The 22606-nt window shown below is 45.4% G+C and overlaps 1 protein-coding gene across 5 annotated transcripts in view; it reads left to right on the top strand.

Annotated features, from left to right (window-relative positions):
* ERCC6 (ERCC excision repair 6, chromatin remodeling factor) overlaps positions 1-22606 on the top strand; it is a 179547-nt gene that overhangs the window by 128646 nt on the left and 28295 nt on the right. For 4 of the 5 annotated variants that reach the window (XM_077250751.1, XM_077250752.1, XM_077250754.1 and 1 more), the window contains exon 19: positions 13065-13254. The exons of the other annotated variant lie outside the window; for it this stretch is intronic. In XM_077250751.1, the coding sequence (XP_077106866.1) occupies positions 13065-13254 (190 nt within the window). The remainder of the gene's footprint in view (positions 1-13064; positions 13255-22606) is intronic. 5 annotated transcript variants of the gene reach the window in all.

The raw sequence follows: 22606 nt of genomic DNA, 5'->3' as shown, positions 1-22606 counted from the left end.
CTTAAAGGGCTTTTCCTTCTTTGTCAAGGAAGTAATGGGACGGACAATATCAGAAAAACTTCGAATGAAGCGTCTGTAGAAATTTGCAAAACCAATAAAACGTTGGACCTCCTTAACATTCTTGGGTACCGGCCAATCAAGGATAGCCTGAATCTTACCAGATTCCATGTTCAGTCCTTGGGGAGAGATGATGTAACCTAAGAACTGTATCTCAGAACGATGGAACTTGCATTTCTCCGGCTTAATATACAGATGGTTCTCTTTCAGACATCTTAACAGTTTTGACATGTTCTTCATGTTCCTGTAGAGAGTCAGAAAAGATTAGTATATCGTCCAAATAGATCACTACAAACTGGTCCAACAAATCTCTGAAAATGTCATTAGCAAGGTGTTGAAATGTTGCAGGGGCGTTACAAAGCCCAAAGGGCATCACAAGAGATTCAAAGTGTCCATACCGGCATCTGAATGCTGTCTTCCACTCATCCCCTGGACGAATACGCACCAAATTATAAGCCTCACGAAGATCCAGTTGAGAGAACACCTTAGCATGGCGGACTCTTTCCAGTAATTCGGGAATCAGAGGCAAAGGGTAACGGTTTTCGTACGGTTACCTTATTGAGTTCTCGATAGTCATCACAGGGTCTCAGGGTTCCATCCTTCTTCTTTACAAAAAAGATAGGTGCCCCTGCTGGTGAGGAAGAAGGACGTATGAAGCCTTTGGCTAGATTTTCATCAATATACTCTTTTAAGGCTTGAAGCTCAGGTGCAGCCAAAGGGTATACGTTACCAAAAGGAATGGCTGCCCCGGGAAGCAGCTCAATGGGACAGTCATAATGCCTGTGTGGAGGAAGCTAATCTGCATGCTTCTTGTCACAGATGTCAGAGAACTCTTTATAAGCTGGAGGTAAAGAAAATACCTGTACATGTGGTTCCGTAGCCGTGGACTCAGGGACAGCTTCTGTTAACGCTGAGTTGCTCCTTGTTGTGAAGATAATCTCCTTGGTCTCCCAGTTGATAATTGGCTTCTGAGAACGCAACTAAGGAATGCCTAAAATCACAGGAAAATGAGGAGAAGAAATCAGCAAGAAAGAAAGTTGCTCCTGATGATTAGGCTCCAACAAAATTTCAATGGGTACGGTCTCCTGATCCACAGGCCCAGAGATTAAAGGTGACCCATCCACTGTTTCCATGGAAATTGGAGAGGCTCTTTGCTGAGTTTTAATACCATGTTCCTTGGCAAATGCGATATCCATGAAATTGCCACCTGCACCAGAGTCAATCATAGCTGAACTGGAAATCCACTGTCCTGAACACAGGATCTTACTAGGGAGAGAACAGTGAGAGTTCTTTTCCTTCAGCTCCTTGGGGGGTGAAGTCATAGAAAGTGAATGGAATACAGCGTTTAAAGGTAGGCTACATTCAGAGATGTCAGATTCATCATCACAGTTGTCATACTCCCCTATTGCTGCTAGCACCTTGTTAGGCCGTCTAGGACACTTAGGACAATTGATCAAGAAGTGGTCAGACTGGCCGCAGTAGAAACCTAGACTTTCACGAAGGCGATGCTCCCGGCGCTCATTGATCTCGCGCCTCTGAACGGAATCAATTTGCATGGGCACCTCCTCCACCTCCCGAGAGGTTTTACCTGCAGGCTCTTTGGAAGGAAGGGAAAAGTTAGAAACACGGTTATATGCAGCAAATTTCTCCTGCCTACGCTCAGTAAGGCGAATGTCTATGCGTACACAATGCTGTATAAATGTCTCTAGCTCTTGTGGTGACTCAGCGGGCTAGTTCATCTTTTACAATACTAGACAGACCCCTTTTAAAAATAGGCAATTGTGCATAACTGTCCCAATTGATATCTACCGCCAATCTCCTGAATTCAATGGCATACTCAATAACAGAACGTTTAGCCTGGCGTAAAGACAACAAAGCAGATTCAGCGGTTGCACGGCGATTAGGGTCATCAAACATTAATGCCATAGCGGCCAAGAAATCATCCAAGTCATTAAACCGTGGGTCACGAGACTCAATCATCGGATTCGCCCAGGCGAGCGCTCGTGAGGTCAGTAGCATTACTACACACAATACTTTGGATCTATCAGTAGGAAAACGGTCAGCATGCACATCAAAATATAGCATACATTGATTCACAAAGCCACAAAATTTGTCGCGATCACCATTAAATCTGAATGGGGCAACTTAGGTGGGCCAGCTGGTGGCGGTTGCCCAGAGGGTAAAGTCACTTGTGCAGCGATTTGCGTGCTTATGTCCTGAAAAGCCCGTCCATACTGGGACTCTATGCCAGCAAGTTTGTTTTCCTGGGCTGCCATGCAGTTGCTCAAGTCCTGCAAAGTTTGTCCAAACACTTGTTGATTGTGTTCAAAGCTTCCAAACTTCTTTTGCAGACCTTCCACATCTTTCTGCAGTGATCTGATTATGGAAAACACCTTCTCTAGTCTGCTTTTTGCAGTCATTGTTCCAGCAGTCTCCTTTTTTTTTTTTTTTTTTTTTTTTTTTTTTTAGGCTAGAGTATCCTGTAATAATTATAGGGGATAACTCAGGAGACTCTTTGCGTGGAACAAGACAACTACAGGACACGGTTTTATAAGTGGTAAAGTCTATATTATCACATGGTGACTCAAACAGGTGCAGAGAGAAACTCAAGTCCACAACACTTGGTGCAAATAATAAACGCAGCTAGCAGTCTATAGGAAACTTCAGAGGAAAATGCAATCAAGCAGAAAGTCTATGAAGCACAGTTATTCTTGCGGATACTTGACACGAATAAATCCTTGTCTTAGTCCAGGCACAGATAGATATGCTTATTAGGCAGTTCAAATCATATCTTAGCTCAACCAGGGAGGCCTGGTTAATAGTCTCAGGTTATTGCAAAGCAGAAACAGCTTACATGTCCAGCAAATGCAGATGGAAGTAAACACGAACAGCAGATGGAGGATTACTGGAAACTTGTGTATGCAGCAGGAACTCAGAGCAGAGTAGCAGGATCACCACACAGGTTCACAGGAGCAGGTGTATAGCCAGGGAGTAATCAGAGGTCAGGAGCTGGATGCAAGGCAGAATACTCTAGCACAGACTGAAGGCTGGGGTGGAGTTTTATAGCAGGAAGACACAGTGCACATGAGACCAAAGACGCCATCTTGGAAAAGGGCAGTAATGCACAAAAGGTAAAAAATGTTCAGAGTCCTGACATTACTCCCTCCTTAGAAGCGGCCTCAGGACGATCCTGGACCTGGTTTCTCAGGGAATCTCTGATGAAAACGAGAAATCTTCTGTTGGGCATTGATGTTTTCCACAGGTTCCCAAGAGTCTTCCTCAGGGGGATATCCCTGCCATCTTATCAGATATTGGAGCCGATTCCTGCGAATCCTGGAATCAATGATTTCCTCCACCACGAATTGTTCTTGCCCATCAATCACCACAGGCTGCGGAGGTGGCACAACACATCCCTGGAAGGTATTAGGAGAACACAGGCTTTAGTAAAGATACATGAAAAACTAGGTGTACCTTCATTGTCCTAGGCAGCTTCAGCCGGCAGGCCACAGAGCTCACAATACCATTGATCTTGAAAGGGCCAATGAATTTCTGTCCAAGTTTTTGTGAAGGAACGTTTAACTTCAGATTCTTAGTTGCTAACCACACGGAATCTCCTACCTTGAACATGGGTGCAGGTTTACGGGATCTATCAGCCGATCTCTTATAACGTTCTTGAGCTGTGGTCAGGGATTCCTTCAGAACCTCCAGATTCTGTCTCATCGCAGTCAGCCTTTCCTCCACTGCTGGAACCGGAGAATTAATTGGAGACCTAGGTAAAATACACGGATGATAACCCAGATTGGCAAAGAAAGGTGTAAATTTAGTGGAGGCGCTTTGAGAATTATTATATGAAAATTCGGCTAACGGCAACAACTCCAACCAATCATCCTGGAGATGGCTGACATAACATCTTAGATATTGCTCCAGCGTCTGGTTGGTACGCTCAGTCTGACCATTTGTCTGGGGATGGTAAGCAGAAGAGAGACAGACATTAATATTGAGGGCAGAGCAAAACCCCTTCCAGAATCTTGAAGTGAACTGTACTCCACGGTCAGAGATGATCTCACCGGAACCCCGTGCAACCGAAAGACATTCTGTATAACCAAGTTCACTGTATCTTTAGCTGAGGGGAGGCCAGTGCACGGAAGAAAATGAGCAGCTTTAGTCAGGCGATTAACTACCACCATGATTGTATTCATGCCCCCCGTTGTAGGCAGCTTCACAATAAAGTCCATTGATATAGACCCCCAAGGGCGGGACGGAACAGGTAATGGTTGTAGAAGACCCGTAGGTGCCACATGAGGAGTCTTGTAACATGCACATACCTCGCAAGAGAGAACATAGTCCTTGGTATCCTTCAGGCAAGTTGGCCACCAGAAGAATCGGCTCAGGAACTCTTGTGTCTTCTGTACCCCCCTGTGACCAGCCAACTTGGAGTCATGTACCAACTTGAGGTTCTGCAGACGGACGACCTCCGGGGCGTAGATACGTCGATCTCTGAACCACATGCCACCCTTAAAGACCAGATTAATATCCACAGGTGGGTTGGCCAGAAATACATCACTTTCATAGGCCTCCCTGCACTCCTTCCACAAGTCATGATCGTGGATAACTCCGTTGAAATTGGCATCAGATAGAATGGTCTTTGGACGGGGCTCCAGGTACAGAATCCGCAGCATGGATTCGGGATAAAGCATCAGCCTTCCCATTACGAGAACCTGGACGGTACGAGATAACAAAGTTAAATTGATTTAAAAATAAGTTCCAACGAGCCTGGCGAGGAGAAAGACATCTATCGGATCTAAGGAACTCTAGATTGCGATGGTCAGTTAGCACTATGATCTGTTGTGCAGCTCCTTGCAGATGATGCCTCCATTCTTTGAAAGCCGCAATAATAGCCAGCAATTCCTTGTCTCCCACGTCGTAATTCTTCTCTGCTGAGGTTAGTCTATGGGAAAAGAAAGCACAAGGATATAGCAGACCCTTCTCTCCAGTTCTTTGGGAGAGAATAGCCCCCAAAGCATTAACAGAAGCGTCCACCTCCACAATGAAAGAAAGTGTTGGATCTGGGTGTATAAACAGCAGTGCTGATGTGAAACAGATCTTAAGCCGATCAAAAGCTTCTTGTGCCTGTGATGACCACTTAAAGGGCTTTTCCTTCTTTGTCAAGGAAGTAATGGGACGGACAATATCAGAAAAACTTCGAATGAAGCGTCTGTAGAAATTTGCAAAACCAATAAAACGTTGGACCTCCTTAACATTCTTGGGTACCGGCCAATCAAGGATAGCCTGAATCTTACCAGATTCCATGTTCAGTCCTTGGGGAGAGATGATGTAACCTAAGAACTGTATCTCAGAACGATGGAACTTGCATTTCTCCGGCTTAATATACAGATGGTTCTCTTTCAGACATCTTAACAGTTTTGACATGTTCTTCATGTTCCTGTAGAGAGTCAGAAAAGATTAGTATATCGTCCAAATAGATCACTACAAACTGGTCCAACAAATCTCTGAAAATGTCATTAGCAAGGTGTTGAAATGTTGCAGGGGCGTTACAAAGCCCAAAGGGCATCACAAGAGATTCAAAGTGTCCATACCGGCATCTGAATGCTGTCTTCCACTCATCCCCTGGACGAATACGCACCAAATTATAAGCCTCACGAAGATCCAGTTGAGAGAACACCTTAGCATGGCGGACTCTTTCCAGTAATTCGGGAATCAGAGGCAAAGGGTAACGGTTTTCGTACGGTTACCTTATTGAGTTCTCGATAGTCATCACAGGGTCTCAGGGTTCCATCCTTCTTCTTTACAAAAAAGATAGGTGCCCCTGCTGGTGAGGAAGAAGGACGTATGAAGCCTTTGGCTAGATTTTCATCAATATACTCTTTTAAGGCTTGAAGCTCAGGTGCAGCCAAAGGGTATACGTTACCAAAAGGAATGGCTGCCCCGGGAAGCAGCTCAATGGGACAGTCATAATGCCTGTGTGGAGGAAGCTAATCTGCATGCTTCTTGTCACAGATGTCAGAGAACTCTTTATAAGCTGGAGGTAAAGAAAATACCTGTACATGTGGTTCCGTAGCCGTGGACTCAGGGACAGCTTCTGTTAACGCTGAGTTGCTCCTTGTTGTGAAGATAATCTCCTTGGTCTCCCAGTTGATAATTGGCTTCTGAGAACGCAACTAAGGAATGCCTAAAATCACAGGAAAATGAGGAGAAGAAATCAGCAAGAAAGAAAGTTGCTCCTGATGATTAGGCTCCAACAAAATTTCAATGGGTACGGTCTCCTGATCCACAGGCCCAGAGATTAAAGGTGACCCATCCACTGTTTCCATGGAAATTGGAGAGGCTCTTTGCTGAGTTTTAATACCATGTTCCTTGGCAAATGCGATATCCATGAAATTGCCACCTGCACCAGAGTCAATCATAGCTGAACTGGAAATCCACTGTCCTGAACACAGGATCTTACTAGGGAGAGAACAGTGAGAGTTCTTTTCCTTCAGCTCCTTGGGGGGTGAAGTCATAGAAAGTGAATGGAATACAGCGTTTAAAGGTAGGCTACATTCAGAGATGTCAGATTCATCATCACAGTTGTCATACTCCCCTATTGCTGCTAGCACCTTGTTAGGCCGTCTAGGACACTTAGGACAATTGATCAAGAAGTGGTCAGACTGGCCGCAGTAGAAACCTAGACTTTCACGAAGGCGATGCTCCCGGCGCTCATTGATCTCGCGCCTCTGAACGGAATCAATTTGCATGGGCACCTCCTCCACCTCCCGAGAGGTTTTACCTGCAGGCTCTTTGGAAGGAAGGGAAAAGTTAGAAACACGGTTATATGCAGCAAATTTCTCCTGCCTACGCTCAGTAAGGCGAATGTCTATGCGTACACAATGCTGTATAAATGTCTCTAGCTCTTGTGGTGACTCAGCGGGCTAGTTCATCTTTTACAATACTTGACAGACCCCTTTTAAAAATAGGCAATTGTGCATAACTGTCCCAATTGATATCTACCGCCAATCTCCTGAATTCAATGGCATACTCAATAACAGAACGTTTAGCCTGGCGTAAAGACAACAAAGCAGATTCAGCGGTTGCACGGCGATTAGGGTCATCAAACATTAATGCCATAGCGGCCAAGAAATCATCCAAGTCATTAAACCGTGGGTCACGAGACTCAATCATCGGATTCGCCCAGGCGAGCGCTCGTGAGGTCAGTAGCATTACTACACACAATACTTTGGATCTATCAGTAGGAAAACGGTCAGCATGCACATCAAAATATAGCATACATTGATTCACAAAGCCACAAAATTTGTCGCGATCACCATTAAATCTGAATGGGGCAACTTAGGTGGGCCAGCTGGTGGCGGTTGCCCAGAGGGTAAAGTCACTTGTGCAGCGATTTGCGTGCTTATGTCCTGAAAAGCCCGTCCATACTGGGACTCTATGCCAGCAAGTTTGTTTTCCTGGGCTGCCATGCAGTTGCTCAAGTCCTGCAAAGTTTGTCCAAACACTTGTTGATTGTGTTCAAAGCTTCCAAACTTCTTTTGCAGACCTTCCACATCTTTCTGCAGTGATCTGATTATGGAAAACACCTTCTCTAGTCTGCTTTTTGCAGTCATTGTTCCAGCAGTCTCCTTTTTTTTTTTTTTTTTTTTTTTTTTTTTTAGGCTAGAGTATCCTGTAATAATTATAGGGGATAACTCAGGAGACTCTTTGCGTGGAACAAGACAACTACAGGACACGGTTTTATAAGTGGTAAAGTCTATATTATCACATGGTGACTCAAACAGGTGCAGAGAGAAACTCAAGTCCACAACACTTGGTGCAAATAATAAACGCAGCTAGCAGGCTATAGGAAACTTCAGAGGAAAATGCAATCAAGCAGAAAGTCTATTTAGCACAGTTATTCTTGAGGATACTTAACACGAATAAATCCTAGTCTTAGTCCAGGCACAGATAGATATGCTTATTAGGCAGTTCAAATCATATCTTAGCTCAACCAGGGAGGCCTGGTTAATAGTATCAGGTTATTGCAAAGCAGAAACAGCTTACATGTCCAGCAAATGCAGATGGAAGTAAACACGAACAGCAGATGAAGGAGGATTACTGGAAACTTGTGTATGCAGCAGGATCACCACACAGGTTCACAGGAGCAGATGTATAGCCAGGGAGTAATCAGAGGTCAGGAGCTGGATGCAAGGCAGAATACTCTAGCACAGACTGAAGGCTGGGGTGGAGTTTTATAGCAGGGAGACACAGTGCACATGAGATCAAAGACGCCATCTTGGAAAAGGGCAGTAATGCACAAAAGGTAAAAAATGTTCAGAGTCCTGACAGCACGGTTGATAGCCTTGGACGTACTATTCCATCTATGGGAATTAAGTCCCAGGTCATATGGACGGAATAGTGCTTCCATTGACAGAAAGGAGTTAAGCAAAAGGCACCACTAACCAAACAACACTAAGATGACCAAGGAGATCTCCAAAGTCTCCAAGTCAGTGAGAAAGTTGTTGAGAAGCACAAGTCAGGGTTGGGTTTAAAAAAAAAAAATCTCAATCTCTAGTGATCCCTCGGAGCACCATGAAATCCATTATCATCAAATGGAAAGAACATGGTACCACAACAAACCTGCCAAGAGAGGGCGGCCGACCAAAACTGTCAACTTGGGCAAGGAGGGCATTAGCAGAAAGCACAGACCAAAGGTAACTCTGAAGGAGCTGCAGAGTTCCCAAGCAGAGACTGGAGTATCTGTCTATATGATCACAATAAGTCATACACTCTAAAGAGGTGCAATCTTATAGAAGAGTAGGTAGAAGGAAAACATTACTTACACATAAAAATTGTAAGTGTTAAAGGGCCACTGTCACCCCCCCCCCCCAGCCGTTATAAACTAAAAGAGCCACCTTGTGCAGCAGTAATGCTGCAGTCTAACAAGGTGGCTCTTTTAGTTTTTGATTCATTTATTACCTCAATAAAGCGTTTTAAAAATTGGCCACAAATACCAGATATTGTATCTGGAGGCGGTCCGAAGCGTCCTCTATCAATCTCCCAACTGCCGTCACTCTTCTCCGCCCCCTGAGCGCTGTTGCTTCTTAAATCCGGCGCCTGCGCTGTGCGTGCCTGCCTGGGGCCCGCACTGTGTTATTCATTATGCACAGTGCGGGGCTGGGGTTCCTGGGCATGCGCACTGCGCTTGTCAGACGCTCCCCCGGTCCCCCGCCTTCCAGCATTGTCAGAATATACAGGTTTCATTGCCGACGTTTTGAACAGCCACAAAGAACAACGCTGGAAGGCGGGGGACCGGGGGAGCGTCTGACAAGCGCAGTGCGCATGCCCAGGAACCCCAGCCCTGCACTGTGCATAATGAATAACACAGTGCGGGGCGGGGATTCAGGAACAGGGTGGCCGCACTGCCCGCACAGGTGCAGTCAGGCACCCTGCGTCTGAGCTGTGACTGACAATGAAGACTGCGCCTGCCCCAGGCAGGCACGCACAGCGCAGGCGCCGGATTTAAGAAGCAACAGCGCGAAGGGGGCGGCGACCATCGCCCCTGAAGAGAAGAGTGACAGCAGTTGGGAGCTTCATAGAGGACGATTCGGACCGCCTCCAGATACAATATCTGGTATTTGTAGCCAATTTTTAAAACGCTTTATTGAGGTAATAAATGAATCAAAAACTAAAAGAGCCACCTTGTTAGACTGCAGCATTACTGCTGCACAAGGTGGCTCTTTTAGTTTATAACGGCTGGGGGGGGGGGGTGACAGTGGCCCTTTAAGAATATTGGAGAGATAATTTCATGTCTACAATTTGTATCCTTTTTGGCATGAGATTATAAAGCCCCCTTCCTTTGTGCAGCTGTAACATGACACCTAGCTCAGCAGGGGGTCAAGCCTCAAAAGGCTGAGAGTGACAGATCTTACACCTAGAGTCAGCTCAGTTCAGCACAAAATATGTGTTTGCAGTATGTAGTTCATGCAGTGTACTGTTTTGTTCAGACAGCTAGGATTTCTTAAGGAGAATATGGACTTATCGTACGTCATAGCCACACACTAGTTACATGTTTGAGATCTATGGGCTGAATTTCTTTCAGGGTCTTGATCCATTATAGCACCCCAGGGTGAGGAGATACGTGGAATGGCTAGTAGGAGTCAGGTAGCGTTTGTTCTCAACGCGTAGCGGGTGCACGGCCAGATCTGGTGGTGCTAAAATCGCCTCCCTGGGACCGTCCATTAAGGAGTTATAACCCATCGTAGGTTTTGGACGAGTTAGCTGCTAGAGGCACGGGGAGGGGATTTAGTTTCAGCCCTGTGGCCAGTAGGGGAGTGACCCAAAGGGATTGAATGCTTGTGTAAAGTATGGCATATTGCTTTTTCTTTGAGGAGGTCATGACCACGCATTTAGGATAAATCAAGGAACAGAGGGGACCATCAGCCTCCCATGTGGCAGGCCTTCCCCCACAAGCCAGGCCTTTCATATGACTGGTAACTGACTCTTATGTTCTGCAAACTTTGTCCTTCTACTATTGTATTTGCATGTCTGACCATTGTATATGTATAACCATTGTGTATATAATGTATTGTCTAGTGTGCCTTTCGCCTAAGGCGATTAACTATATAATTTATCTTGATCCATGAATCCACACGTCTGTTTCCCGGTTTAACTTTCCATGCTATCAGGACTGGTCTCTGGCCCAATAAAGTACTGTTAACGGACCATGCTTATATCGAACGAGGAACTGGTGGCAGTCCTACGGGACTGACCAGGCGCCGTTTCACTGGTGCTAGCAAACGGAGCCTGTCAGGGTTGTTGCAGGTGTGGTGCCACATCAGTGACTCTGTGGGCCACATCCTCTCACTCCCTGTGCCTCCCTGGGCCCATGTGGACAGGGGGTGTCTGTATAAAACTGTACCAAACTGACTTTGCGTGTCCCCAGGGGATGCGAAACGTCACATTGGTGAAAATGGGGAGACCACATTACGTGATCCTTTTTGATGTAATATTGGATTAAGGCAGAGTGTCGATGTGCGGGTTTGTCACAGTAATGCTTGTTTATAGTTTGCCACAGTAATGCTTGTTTCTAGTTAAAGGTGCTATTGTCCGAAGAGACCAAAATGTTGCTTTTTAGCCGCAAGGTAAATGCTGTGTCTGGCACCAAATTAACACAGCTCATCACCACAAGAAAACCATCACCACGGTGAAACGTGGTGGCAGCATCATGCTGTGTGTATGTTTTTCTGCAGCAGGGACAAGAAAAATGGTCCTAGTCAAGGGAACGATTAATGATGCGAAATATAGGGATATTCTTGAGCAAAACCTGTATGTCAGCGATTTGAGGTTCACCTTCCAACAAGATAATGACCCAAAGCATACTGTTAAATCAACACTCGAGTGGTTTAAGGGGAAACTTGTAAATGTTTTGGAGTGGCCTAGTCAAAACCCAGACCTTAGTCCAATTGAAAATCTGTGCTTAGAGTGGAAGATTGCTGTTCGCTAGAGGAAACCAGCTAAACTTGAAGGAGCTGGAGCAGTTTTTGCCTTGAGAAATTGGTCAAAAATCACAATGTAGTTTTTCCTGAAGAATTAACTTTGTACTTCGAAATGCGTCTACATAAACCATCTTCTTATTTTACTACTCTGGGATATGTCTTCAATCCTGTCATCAGCACGAAGACTATGCACAAACTCCTTCTAACCTATTGATGTCTGATGGTCACTGGCTGACCTGTGGATCTGCTGCAGCTGATTTTGCACTATGTGCTGTTTTTACAGATTAAACAGGTGAGTTAAATATAAGCATAAAGCTCACTAGGTTTCTTGGATAAGACCCTATTTTGCGCTGATCTCTCCTACAGTTTCATTGGATATTAGCAAGATGTGGAAAGCTATCGAGACTTATTCAAAGCGATTTGCAGCTGTCATTGAAATTTTCAGTTATGTTGTCCTATTTATTTTCTTCACAATAAAAAGAAAACCAAACATTCACAGTTGTAGGCATATTCTTTACATGAACTGATGCAAACCCTCCAAAAAAAGTGAAATTCCTGGTTGTGTGGCAGCAAAACATGAAAAAAAGGAAAAAAAGGGGTGTGAATACTTTCGCGAGCCACTGTACATTCATGGTTTATAAAGCTCTAGTCCAGCAATATTGGCTCCGAGTCTCCCAGTCTCGTATTACATTCTTTTACCACATGAGCCCTTCAGCCCATCAGTAACCTGTAATGGGCAGCGGTTCTTAAACTGCCTTGAGACATTTAAGGGGAACCTGTCACACCCCCCCCCCCCCCCTGGCGTTTTTAACTAAAAGAGCCAACTTGTGCAGCACTAATGTTGCATTCGTCAAGGTGGCTCTTTTAGTTGGGGTCCCTTCCAACGCTGCAATGTTTGTTTTTTTACTTTGCCCGCCATTCCTGTAGTGTGTCCGGAGGGGGCATGTCTTTTCCCCCGGACACAAACGCCTCCCAGCCATCACTCGGCCCCTCCGGGCACCGCTTCATCTGCCTTCATTAACGTCCTGCGCTGCGCTGTAAGTTCCTTTTTCGGGCATGCGCATCACATGGTGGGAACTTACAGCGCAGGCGAAAGGGACGTTAGTGAAGGCACAGGAGGCGGCGCATGGAGGGGCCTAGTGATGGGTGGGAGGCATTTGTGTCCGGGGGAAAAGACGTGCCCCCCGGACAGGCTACAGGTATGGCGCCAAAATTTAAAAAAAAATTAATATTGCAGCGTTGGAAGGGACCCCAAATAAAAGAGCCACCATGACAGAATGCAGCATTAGTGCTGCACAAGGTGGCTCTTTTAGTTAAAACGCCAGGGGGTTTCATCCAAAGTAGGTGTGAGTTGATTGTTATGCTATGCGACCCTGCAGCCAGTGTTACGTGAGCCCTGGGAGACCCGATTCAGGAGGTGAGTGTTCACTTTATTTGACACTGGGAAAGTCTTTTAAAAGGGTTTATATCAGTAGTAGACTCTTTAACAATGATTATTATTGCAAAGCATGTGCTCCCTAGGTGTTCACAGTGTGATGAAACATGATGTCATTATGGACGCGTCTAACCCAGATTATGTGCTCGTTGAAGAAGAAGCAAGTAGAGTCGCACAGGAGGCTTTGCGAGTTTTAAAAGTTTCTCGACAACGTTGCAATGCTGCTTCATCTGGGATCCCAACATGGACTGGGACCAATGGTGGAGCTGGAGCTAGGTGGGTGCATAGGGAATTACTAATGAATCCTAATGTTTTGTGCGGTTTTGGATTTAAGTGATAAATGTGTTGCCTTTTTAATCTTTTGAATTAGTTATTGCAATAGTGTAGTGTACATAAAAAAAAGTATATGTATGGTTTCCTTCTTTGTCATGTAATCAGTGCCTTGTTCAGTGCATGCACAGATTGTCTCCAGCATTCTCATAGGCCATTATTAGATCCAGATCACCATTTTTCTCAAGGAGAGGAAATGATCAGCCCACTAGAAATAACTCAGAAAATGACAAAGGATTGAAAAGATGTCTGATGCACGGATCTTTGGGGCCTGGTATCCACGAGGAGAGAGAGGGCCAAAATAGGAAGAATGTAATCTAGCATCGGAAGTGATAATTCCGAAGTTTATTAAAAAATGAATAAAAATGTAATGATTTTTTTAAAAAACCCCAGGAAAGAGCCAGGATATTTAAGACCTTACACGTTTTGGACCATACTTGTTCTTACTCATAGGCATCATAAATGAAACCTCCTGGCAAAAAAATACAGATTTCATTTCACGGCACTGACGTTACATGAATGAAAAATTCATCCCTTGCTTACACATTCATAACACAAGACTAATGACAAAATATCACACACAAAAATCGAAACGCTGGTTTGCAGTTTTTCTTTCACACCTCCCTAAAAAACATAAAGCAAGTCAAAGCACTATATGTACCTCAAAATAGCACTGATCAACTTTCAGCTTGCCACTCAAAAATACGAGCCCTCACATAGTTCAATCTAGAGAAAAATAAAAACCGTACAGGTTTTAGACAATAGTTACACAAAACAAACTTCAACTTTAAAGTGGTTGCCCACTACTTGGACAACTTGATGTTTGGACCCGATAAAATAAAAACCTTATACTCACTTCCCATCCCAGCGCCGTTCCCACTGTGTCGACACTCAGTCTCCCCATGGCTCCTGTGCTGTTGTAGTGATATGTGACACAGGTGCCCAGTCAGCGCTGGTCTCACTCTCTCTGGCTTTGGACAAATCGAACATGAAGAGGAAGTGTGGGCTGTAGATGACTACCTTTTCATGCTCAAGTTGACAGGAGGTGGGGACAGTGACGCCAGCCCTGTTTAGGTGCCGACGTCACATGTCACAACAGCAGGAACGGTTCCGGCACTGGTGGTGAGTAGAAGCTTTTTTTATTTTATTGGGGCCAAGCGTAGATATGAGGGGGGGTTGCACAAGTAGTGGACAACTTTTTTCCTGACATGCGCCGTACTAGTACTGCGCTGCCGGCACTGCATTAAGGTACCGTCACACTAAGCGACGCTGCAGCGATAGCGACAGCAATGCCGATCGCTGCAGCGTCGCTGTGTGGTCGCTGGAGAGCTGTCACACAGACCGCTCTCCAGCGACCAGCGATGCCGAGGTCCCCGGGTAACCAGGGTAAACATCGGGTTGCTAAGCGCAGGGCCGCGCTTAGTAACCCGATGTTTACCCTGGTTACCAGCGTAAAAGTTAAAAAAACAAACAGTACATGCTCACCTGCGCGTCCCCCAGCCTCTGCATCCTGACGCTGACTGAGCTCCGGCCCTAACAGCAGAGCGGTGACGTCACCGCTGTTGCTTTCACTTTCAGTTTAGGGCCGGCGCTTTAGTGTCAGGAAGCAGAGGCTGGGGGACGCGCAGGTGAGTATGTACTGTTTGTTTTTTTAACTTTTACGCTGGTAACCAGGGTAAACATCGGGTTACTAAGCGCGGCCCTGCGCTTAGTAACCCGATGTTTACCCTGGTTACCAGTGTAAAATATCGCTGGTATCGTCGCTTTTGCTGTCAAACACGGCGATACACGGCGACCTAGCGACCAAATAATGTGCAGACCTTCTAGCAGCGACCAGCAATTTCACAGCGGGATCCAGATCGCTGCTGCGTGTCAAATACAGCGATATCGCCATCCAGGTCGCTGCAACGTCACGGATTGCTGGCGATATCGCCTAGTGTGACGGTACCTTTACTGACAGCCGCAGTACTAGTACGGCGCCCCGATCACCGCGGTCTCGCGCTGAGCGCAGCGGTGATCGGGTGCGGGTGTCAGCTGTATATGACAGCTGACACCCCGCAGCAATGCCCACGATCGGCGCTATCGCCGATCGCGGGCATTTAACCCCTCTGATGCCGCTGTCAATAGTGACAGCGGCATAGAGGGGGATCGCGCAGGGACGGGAGCTCCCTGCGCGCTCCCACCGGAGCAACGCGATGAGATCGCGCTGCTCCGGTGACCTGGAAGGAGTCCCCGGATCCAAGATGGCCGCGGGACTCCTTCCGGGTCATGAGATGACCCTGCTTGCCGGCGTCTGCTGAGAATTCCTCATAGCAGGCGCCGGCAAGCCTCTGCAAAGTGCCTGTCAGATCGATGATCTGACAGAGTGCTGTGCACACTGTCAGATCACCGATCTGTGATGTCCCCTCCTGGGACAAAGTAAAAAAAAAAATTTTCCACATGTGTAAAAAAAAAAAAAAAAAAATTCCTAAATAAAGAAAAAAAAAAAAAAAATTCCCATAAATACATTTCTTTATCTAAATAAAAAAAAAAATCACACAATAAAACTACACATATTTAGTATCGCCGCGTCCGTAACGACCCCACCTATAAAACTATATCACTAGTTAACCCCTTCAGTGAACACCGTAAAAAAAAAAACGAGGCAAAAAACAACGCTTTATTCTCATACCGCCAAACAAAAAGTGGAATAACACGCGATCAAAAAGACGGATATAAATAAGCATGGTACCGCTGAAAACGTCATCTTGTCCCGCAAAAAAAAAGCCGCCATACAGCATCATCAGCAGAAAAATAAAAAAGTTATAGCTCTCAGAATAAAGCGATGCAAAAACAATTATTTTTTTTATATAAAATAGTTTTTGTGTAAAAGCGCCACAACATAAAAAAATTACATAAATGAGGTATCGCTGTAATCGTACTGACCCGAAGAATAAAACTGCTTTATCCTTTTTACCAAACGCGGAATGGTATAAACGCCCCCCCTAAAAGAATTTCAGGAATTGCTGATTTTTGTTCATTCCGCCTCCCAAAAATCGGAATAAAAAGCGATCAAAAAATGTCACGTACCCGAAAATGGTACCAATAAAAACGTCAACTCGTCCCGCAAAAAACAAGATCTCACATGACTCCATGGACCAAAATATGGAAAAATTATAGCTCTCAAAATGTGGTGATGCAAAAACTATTTTTTGCAATAAAAAACGTCTTTTAGTGTGTGATGGCTGCCAACCATAAAAATCCGCCCAAAAAACGCTATAAAAGTAAATCAAATCCCCCTTCATCACCCCCTTAGTTAGGAAAAAATAATACAATTTAAAAAAATATATTTATTTCCATTTTCCCGTTAGGCTACTTTCACACTAGCGTCGGTACGGGGCCGTCGCGCTGCGTCGGCCCGACATACCGACGCATACTGTTCAAGCGCCGCACAACGGGGGCAGCGGATGCTGTTTTTCCACGCATCCGCTGCCCCATTGTGAGGTGCGGGGAGGTGGGGGCGGAGTTCCAGCCGCGCATGCGCGGTCGGAAATGGTGGACCGTCGGCACAAAAAAGTTACATATGTTTTTTGCTGCCGGCGGTCCGCCACAACACTACGCAACCGTTGCACGACGCTTGCGACGTGTGTCAATATGTCGCTAATGTTAGTCTATGGGGAAAAAACGCATCCTGCAGATGACTTTGCAGGATGCGTTTTTTCGCCAAAACGACGCATTGCGACGAATGCAAAAAAACGCTAGTGTGAAAGTAGCGCTAGGGTTAGGGCTGGGGTTAGGGTTGGGGTTAGGGTTTCAGTTAGAATTGGGGAGTTTTCACTGTTTAGGCACATCAGGGGCTCTCCAAACGCGACATGGCGTCCGATCTCAACGCGTTTGTTTGCGTTAAAAACGCATGCGTTTTTATAGAAAAAAAACAGAACACACACTGAAGTCACCCACCACCATCAAGGTGATAAAGGGATCCAAACCCTAACCCTACCCCTAAACTCACCCCTAACCGTTTAATGAACATTTTCTGACAGTCATAGTGCCACGATATTTCAGTGCCACGATATTTCAGTGCCACGTCTTTCAGTGCCACGATATTTCAGGGCCACGATATTTCAGTGCCACGATATACGTGGCCACTGAAATATCGTGGCACTTATATACGTATATAAACGTATTTCAGTGCCACGTATTTCAGTGCCACGTATTTCAGTGCCACGTATTTCAGTGCCACGTATTTCAGTGCCACGTATTTCAGTGCCACGTATTTCAGTGCCACGTATTTCAGTGCCACGTATTTCCGGTTAGGGGTAGTGTTAGGGTTTTTTGTTTTTTTCTCGTTTTCTTGTGTTTTTCTATAAAAACGCATGCGTCTAAAAAACGCATGCGTTTTACCGCGTTTACATGCGTTTTTTCACACATGCGTTTTTTAAAAAAACGCATGCAGATAAAAACGCAAGTGTGAAACCAGCCTTACCCTTGGGAAAATAAAGTGGGGGCTAAAATATAATTTTCGTGGAAAAAAATATATTTTTTATTTTCGCGGCTCTGCGTTATAAACTGTAGTGAAACAGTTGGGGGTTCAAAGTTCTCACAACACATCTAGATAAGTTCCGTGGCGGGTCTAGTTTCCAATATGGGGTCACTTTTGGGGGGTTTCTACTGTTTAGGAACATCAGGGGCTCTGCAAATGCAACATGACACCTGCAGACCAATCCATCTATGTCTGCATTTCAAACGGCGCTCCTTCCCTTCCGAGCTCTGCTGTGCGCACAAACAGTGGTTCCCCCCCATATATGGGGTATCAGCGTACTCAGGACAAATTGGACAACAACTTTTGTTGTCCAATTTCTCCTGTTACCCTTGGGAAAATAAAAACGTGGGGGCTAAAATATAATTTTCGTGGAAAAAAAAATATTTTTTATTTTCACGGCTCTGCGTGATGAACTGTAGTGAAACACTTGTTGGTTCAAAGTTCTCTCAACACATCTAGATAAGTTCCGTGGGGGGTCTAGTTTCCAATATGGGGTCACTTGTGGGGGGTTTCTACTGTTTAGGTACATCAGGGGCTCTGCAAATGCAACATGACACCTGCAGACCAATCCATCTAAGTCTGCATTTCAAACGGCGCTCCTTCCCTTCCGAGCTCTGCCGTGCGCCCAAACAGTGGTTCCCCCCAATGTATGGGGTATCAGCGTACTCAGGACAAATTGGACAATAACTTTTGTGGTCCACTTTCTCCTGTTACCCTTGGGGGAAAAAAATTGCGGGCTAAAACATCATTTAGTGGAAAGAAAAAATGATTTTTTAATTTTCATAGCGCTACATTCTAAACTTTAGTGAAACAATTGGGGGTTAAAAGTGCTCACCACACATCTAGATAAGTTCCTTAGGGGGTCTTCTTTCCAAAATGGTGTCACTTGTGGGGGTTTCCACTGTTTAGGCACGTCAGGGGCTCTCCAAACATGACATGGGTTCCGATCTCAATTCCAGCCAATTTTGCATTGAAAAGTCAAATGGCGCTCCTTCCCTTCCGAGCTCTGCCATGCGCCCAAACAGTGGTTTATCCCCATATATGAAGTATCAGCGTACTCAGGACAAATTGCACAACAACTTTTGGGGTCCAATTTATCCTGCTACCCTTGGGAAAATAAAAAATTTGGGGCAAAAAGATCATTTTTTGTGAAAATTAATATTAATTTTTTTTTACGGCTCTACATTATAAACTTCTGTGAAGCACTTGGAGGTTCAAAGTGCTCACCACACATCTAGATTAGTTCCTTAGAGGGTCTACTTTCCAAAATGGTGTCACTTGTGGGGGTTTCCACTGTTTAGGCACGTCAGGGGCTCTCCAAACACGACATGGGTTCCGATCTCAATTCCAGCCAATTTTGCATTGAAAAGTCAAATGGCGCTCCTTCCCTTCCGAGCTCTGCCATGTGCCCAATCAATGGTTTACCCCAACATGTGGGGTATCGGCGTACTCAGGACAAATTGTACAACGACTTTTTTGGTCCAATTTCTCCTGTTACCCTTGGTAAAATAAATCAAATTGGATCTGAAGTAAAAATTTTGTGAAAAAAAAGTTAAATGTTCAATTTTTTTTAAACATTCCAAAAATTCCTGTGAAGCACCTGAAGGGTTAATAAACTTTTTGATTGTGGTTTTGAGTACCTTGAGGGGTGCAGTTTTTAGAATGGTGTCACTTTTGGGCATTTTCTGTCATATAGACCCCTCAAAGTCACTTCAAGTGTGAGGTGGTCCGTAAAAAAAATGGTTTTGCAAATTTTGTTGCAAAAATGAGAAATCGCTTTTCAACTTTTAACCCTTATAACTCCCTAACAAAAAAAAATTATGTTTCCAAAATTGTGCTGATGTAAAGCAGACATGTGGGAAATGTTGTTTATTAACTATATTATGTGATATAACTCTCTAATTTAAGGGCATAAAAACGAAAAATTTGAAAATTGCGAAATTTTCATAATTTTCGACAAATTTCTGTTTTTTTTTCCCAAAACGACGGATTGCAACGGATGCCAAACGACGCAAGTGTGAAAGAGGCCTAAGGCTTCTTTCACACTTCCGTCGGCAGGCAGCAGTCATAATGTGTCGACGCGACGGATGCGTCAAAAATAGTGTAAAACGGATGCAACGCATCCAGTTTTTCGACGAATCCGCTAGACGGTTCCGGCAAAATACTGGATCCGTTTTATCAGTTTTTCCCATCCGTTTCATCCGTTTTTTTGACGGATCCGTTTTCCATACCTCCAAATGGGAGGATCCCAAATGTAATTGGCTACTGGAAAATAATGGAAACCTATATATTGAGTGTTTTAACACCCCATCTTTGAGAGGGTTTAGAGCAAGTGGCAGAAATGGAAGGAGTTCTAGCAAATATTGTGACATCTATTTGCAGCGCCCCAGAGTCCTGGTCGTTGCAGTACTGTGGCTCCGCCACTATGGGGAGCCATGGTGCGTCCGATGGCACTGAAGGAGTTCATCTGATCAGGTATCACATACACCAATAGATTTCACAGCCGGGCCTCCGGGGGGAGCTAAGGGTTCTATTCATTAGGCCACTCCCCACCATAGTGGGTAAACTGGGGGTCAGGCAGGAAGTTAGAGGAGAAAGCTGACTGGATTGGACGAAGCAACACCTAGTGGCAGAGGGTGTTGTGGAGGAAGAGACAGTAGGGTCTCTGTCAGGGGTGGGATCCTGACAGAGGCTTGGCATTGAAAAGAACGTAACGGGTCCGCGCCAGCTCCGGGAAGCGGCGGGACCCAAGAAAGGACTAGAAGCGAGATAGATTGTGCTGAGTGAGAAACGAGATCAAGCAATAGGAGAATACCAGTAGGGGTCGTGCTGTAAGACCGGAGCAACATCCTACTGAGGCGCACTACCGGCGGCCGGAACGCCGAGGGAGTATTTCATTAGACAGCTTCAAGCAATACTCTAAACAGCGGCAGGACAGTCAGTCTCAGGCGGGCTGTCTCACCTAAATCACCTATGAAGTCTTGGGAGGCAATTGCGGGAGAGGGGCGTCTCTAGGGTCCCGGAAGAACTCCAGGCCAACCTGACAAACGGGTGCCGTTCTAACTGTAACATCAGGAAGGGACGGAAGATTAGCAGAAGATCAGTTAATCGAGTTGTGAGGGAACACGAGAAACAGACACAACGGTTGTGGGGTACTTTCCGTAAGCATAGCAGGGAAGGACTACAACACATAGCGCTAAGAAGGAAGGCACCGATTTCCACCTGTGAAGTGAACTCTGGAGGTGCCATTGGACCGGCCGGACTTGCGCAGCCTGGTGAACCGTATTCTGGACTGAGGACTCAGAGATCTCCAGTAAAGAGGTAAAGAGACTGCAACCTGGTGTCCTCGTTATTTACCGCGACCTGCACCCCACAACTGCACCACCAACATCCACACCTATCATTCACTGTGCGCCCCACGGCAGGGTCACGGGCCGGGGCCTAGCCGCCGTGACAACCCCAGAAGCAGAGACTCAGAGGCCCGGTACCGGGTACCCCTCGGCCCTGCGGCAGTGGGGGCGCTACATATTCATCTATCCATCAGGCAAGTTGCTGGCAGGCTTCTTGCTTGTATGCTTCTTGCTGGCACAATGAGGAATGAAGTCACATGGCAGGTTTTTATAGATTTTGGGCTGTCTGGCCAATTGGCTACTAAATACTGATTTGGAGCATGCTCAGTGTAAAAAAGAAAAAAAAAACGGAATCCAGCTCCGGATTCCGTCATGCGACGTGCCACGACGGATCCTGCGTCCATAAGCTTCCATTCTAACCAACGACGTATGCCGCAGGATCCGTCATGGCACGTTTTTCCAACGCAGACAGTCGCCAAATTCCGCAGGCTCCAGTGCACCACGGACGAAACGTGTGGCCATATGTTGCGATACGTTGCTAATACAAGTCTATGAGAAAAAAACTCATCCTGTGGGCTAATTTGCAGGATGCATTTTTTTCACAAAGCGACGCATTATGACGGCCGCCTGCCGACGAAAGTGTGAAAGAAGACTAAGCATCATCCAATGTTCTCTCCTTGGAAATCCAGTTTTCTTGGTGCAATTCTCAATTTTGAGCTGTAGATGGTGCTGTGTGTAAATTTTTTTTTTCCGTATGCGAAAGATGTTTGTCTTTCATGGGACATTCACATTCATCCTTATGTCAGAAAATAGTCTTTCTTTCAACGTGTGTTTTTCTTTGTTCAAATTTGTTTTTCGTCATGTAAGAAAATCTGTTTCTCGTTCGCCCTATTGGGGAGCACTGTAACCATGGGATAGTCTGCTGGCACTATTAATACAACTGCGGTAATTAAAAATTGGCTCCTCTGCTGCAAACTATACCTTGCCTGCTAGCACCAGGCTCCTCCGTTTTTTGTAGTGTTAGTTGGAGGCAACTGAGGTCTGAGTCTCAGAGATATTTTAGGCCTTTAGAAGCCTAATTAGATGTTAACCTTTTCTTTTTCAGATGGATTGCTTTTAGGGTAACACGGTGTAATTGCGCACTGTTTCATCCACGTAGCGTCGGAAAATACTGACTGCATTGTTCAGTTTGTATCCTCTCTCGCTTTTAAGGCTAGACTATGTACTTTGACGCAGTTGTATATCAGGTACCGGGATTGTGGTCTTTTAGCCTCGTGGTCTCCTGCCCGCCCACTATAGCATTTGTGTTTGCTTGGAGCAGAAGATGGAGTGTAGAATGCCCAACTTCTAGCCACAGGATCAAGTTTCTTCAAGGCAGTCCTAGAGGTCTGGGTTTCAGAGTATAAGCACTCTTCCATCTTTTAAC

The sequence above is a fragment of the Ranitomeya variabilis genome, chromosome 4, assembly GCF_051348905.1.
Source record: "Ranitomeya variabilis isolate aRanVar5 chromosome 4, aRanVar5.hap1, whole genome shotgun sequence".
Classification (NCBI taxonomy): Eukaryota; Metazoa; Chordata; class Amphibia; order Anura; family Dendrobatidae; genus Ranitomeya; species Ranitomeya variabilis.
The sequence above is the reverse complement of the archived record's forward strand: the minus strand, read 5'-3'. Positions and strand labels throughout refer to the sequence as shown.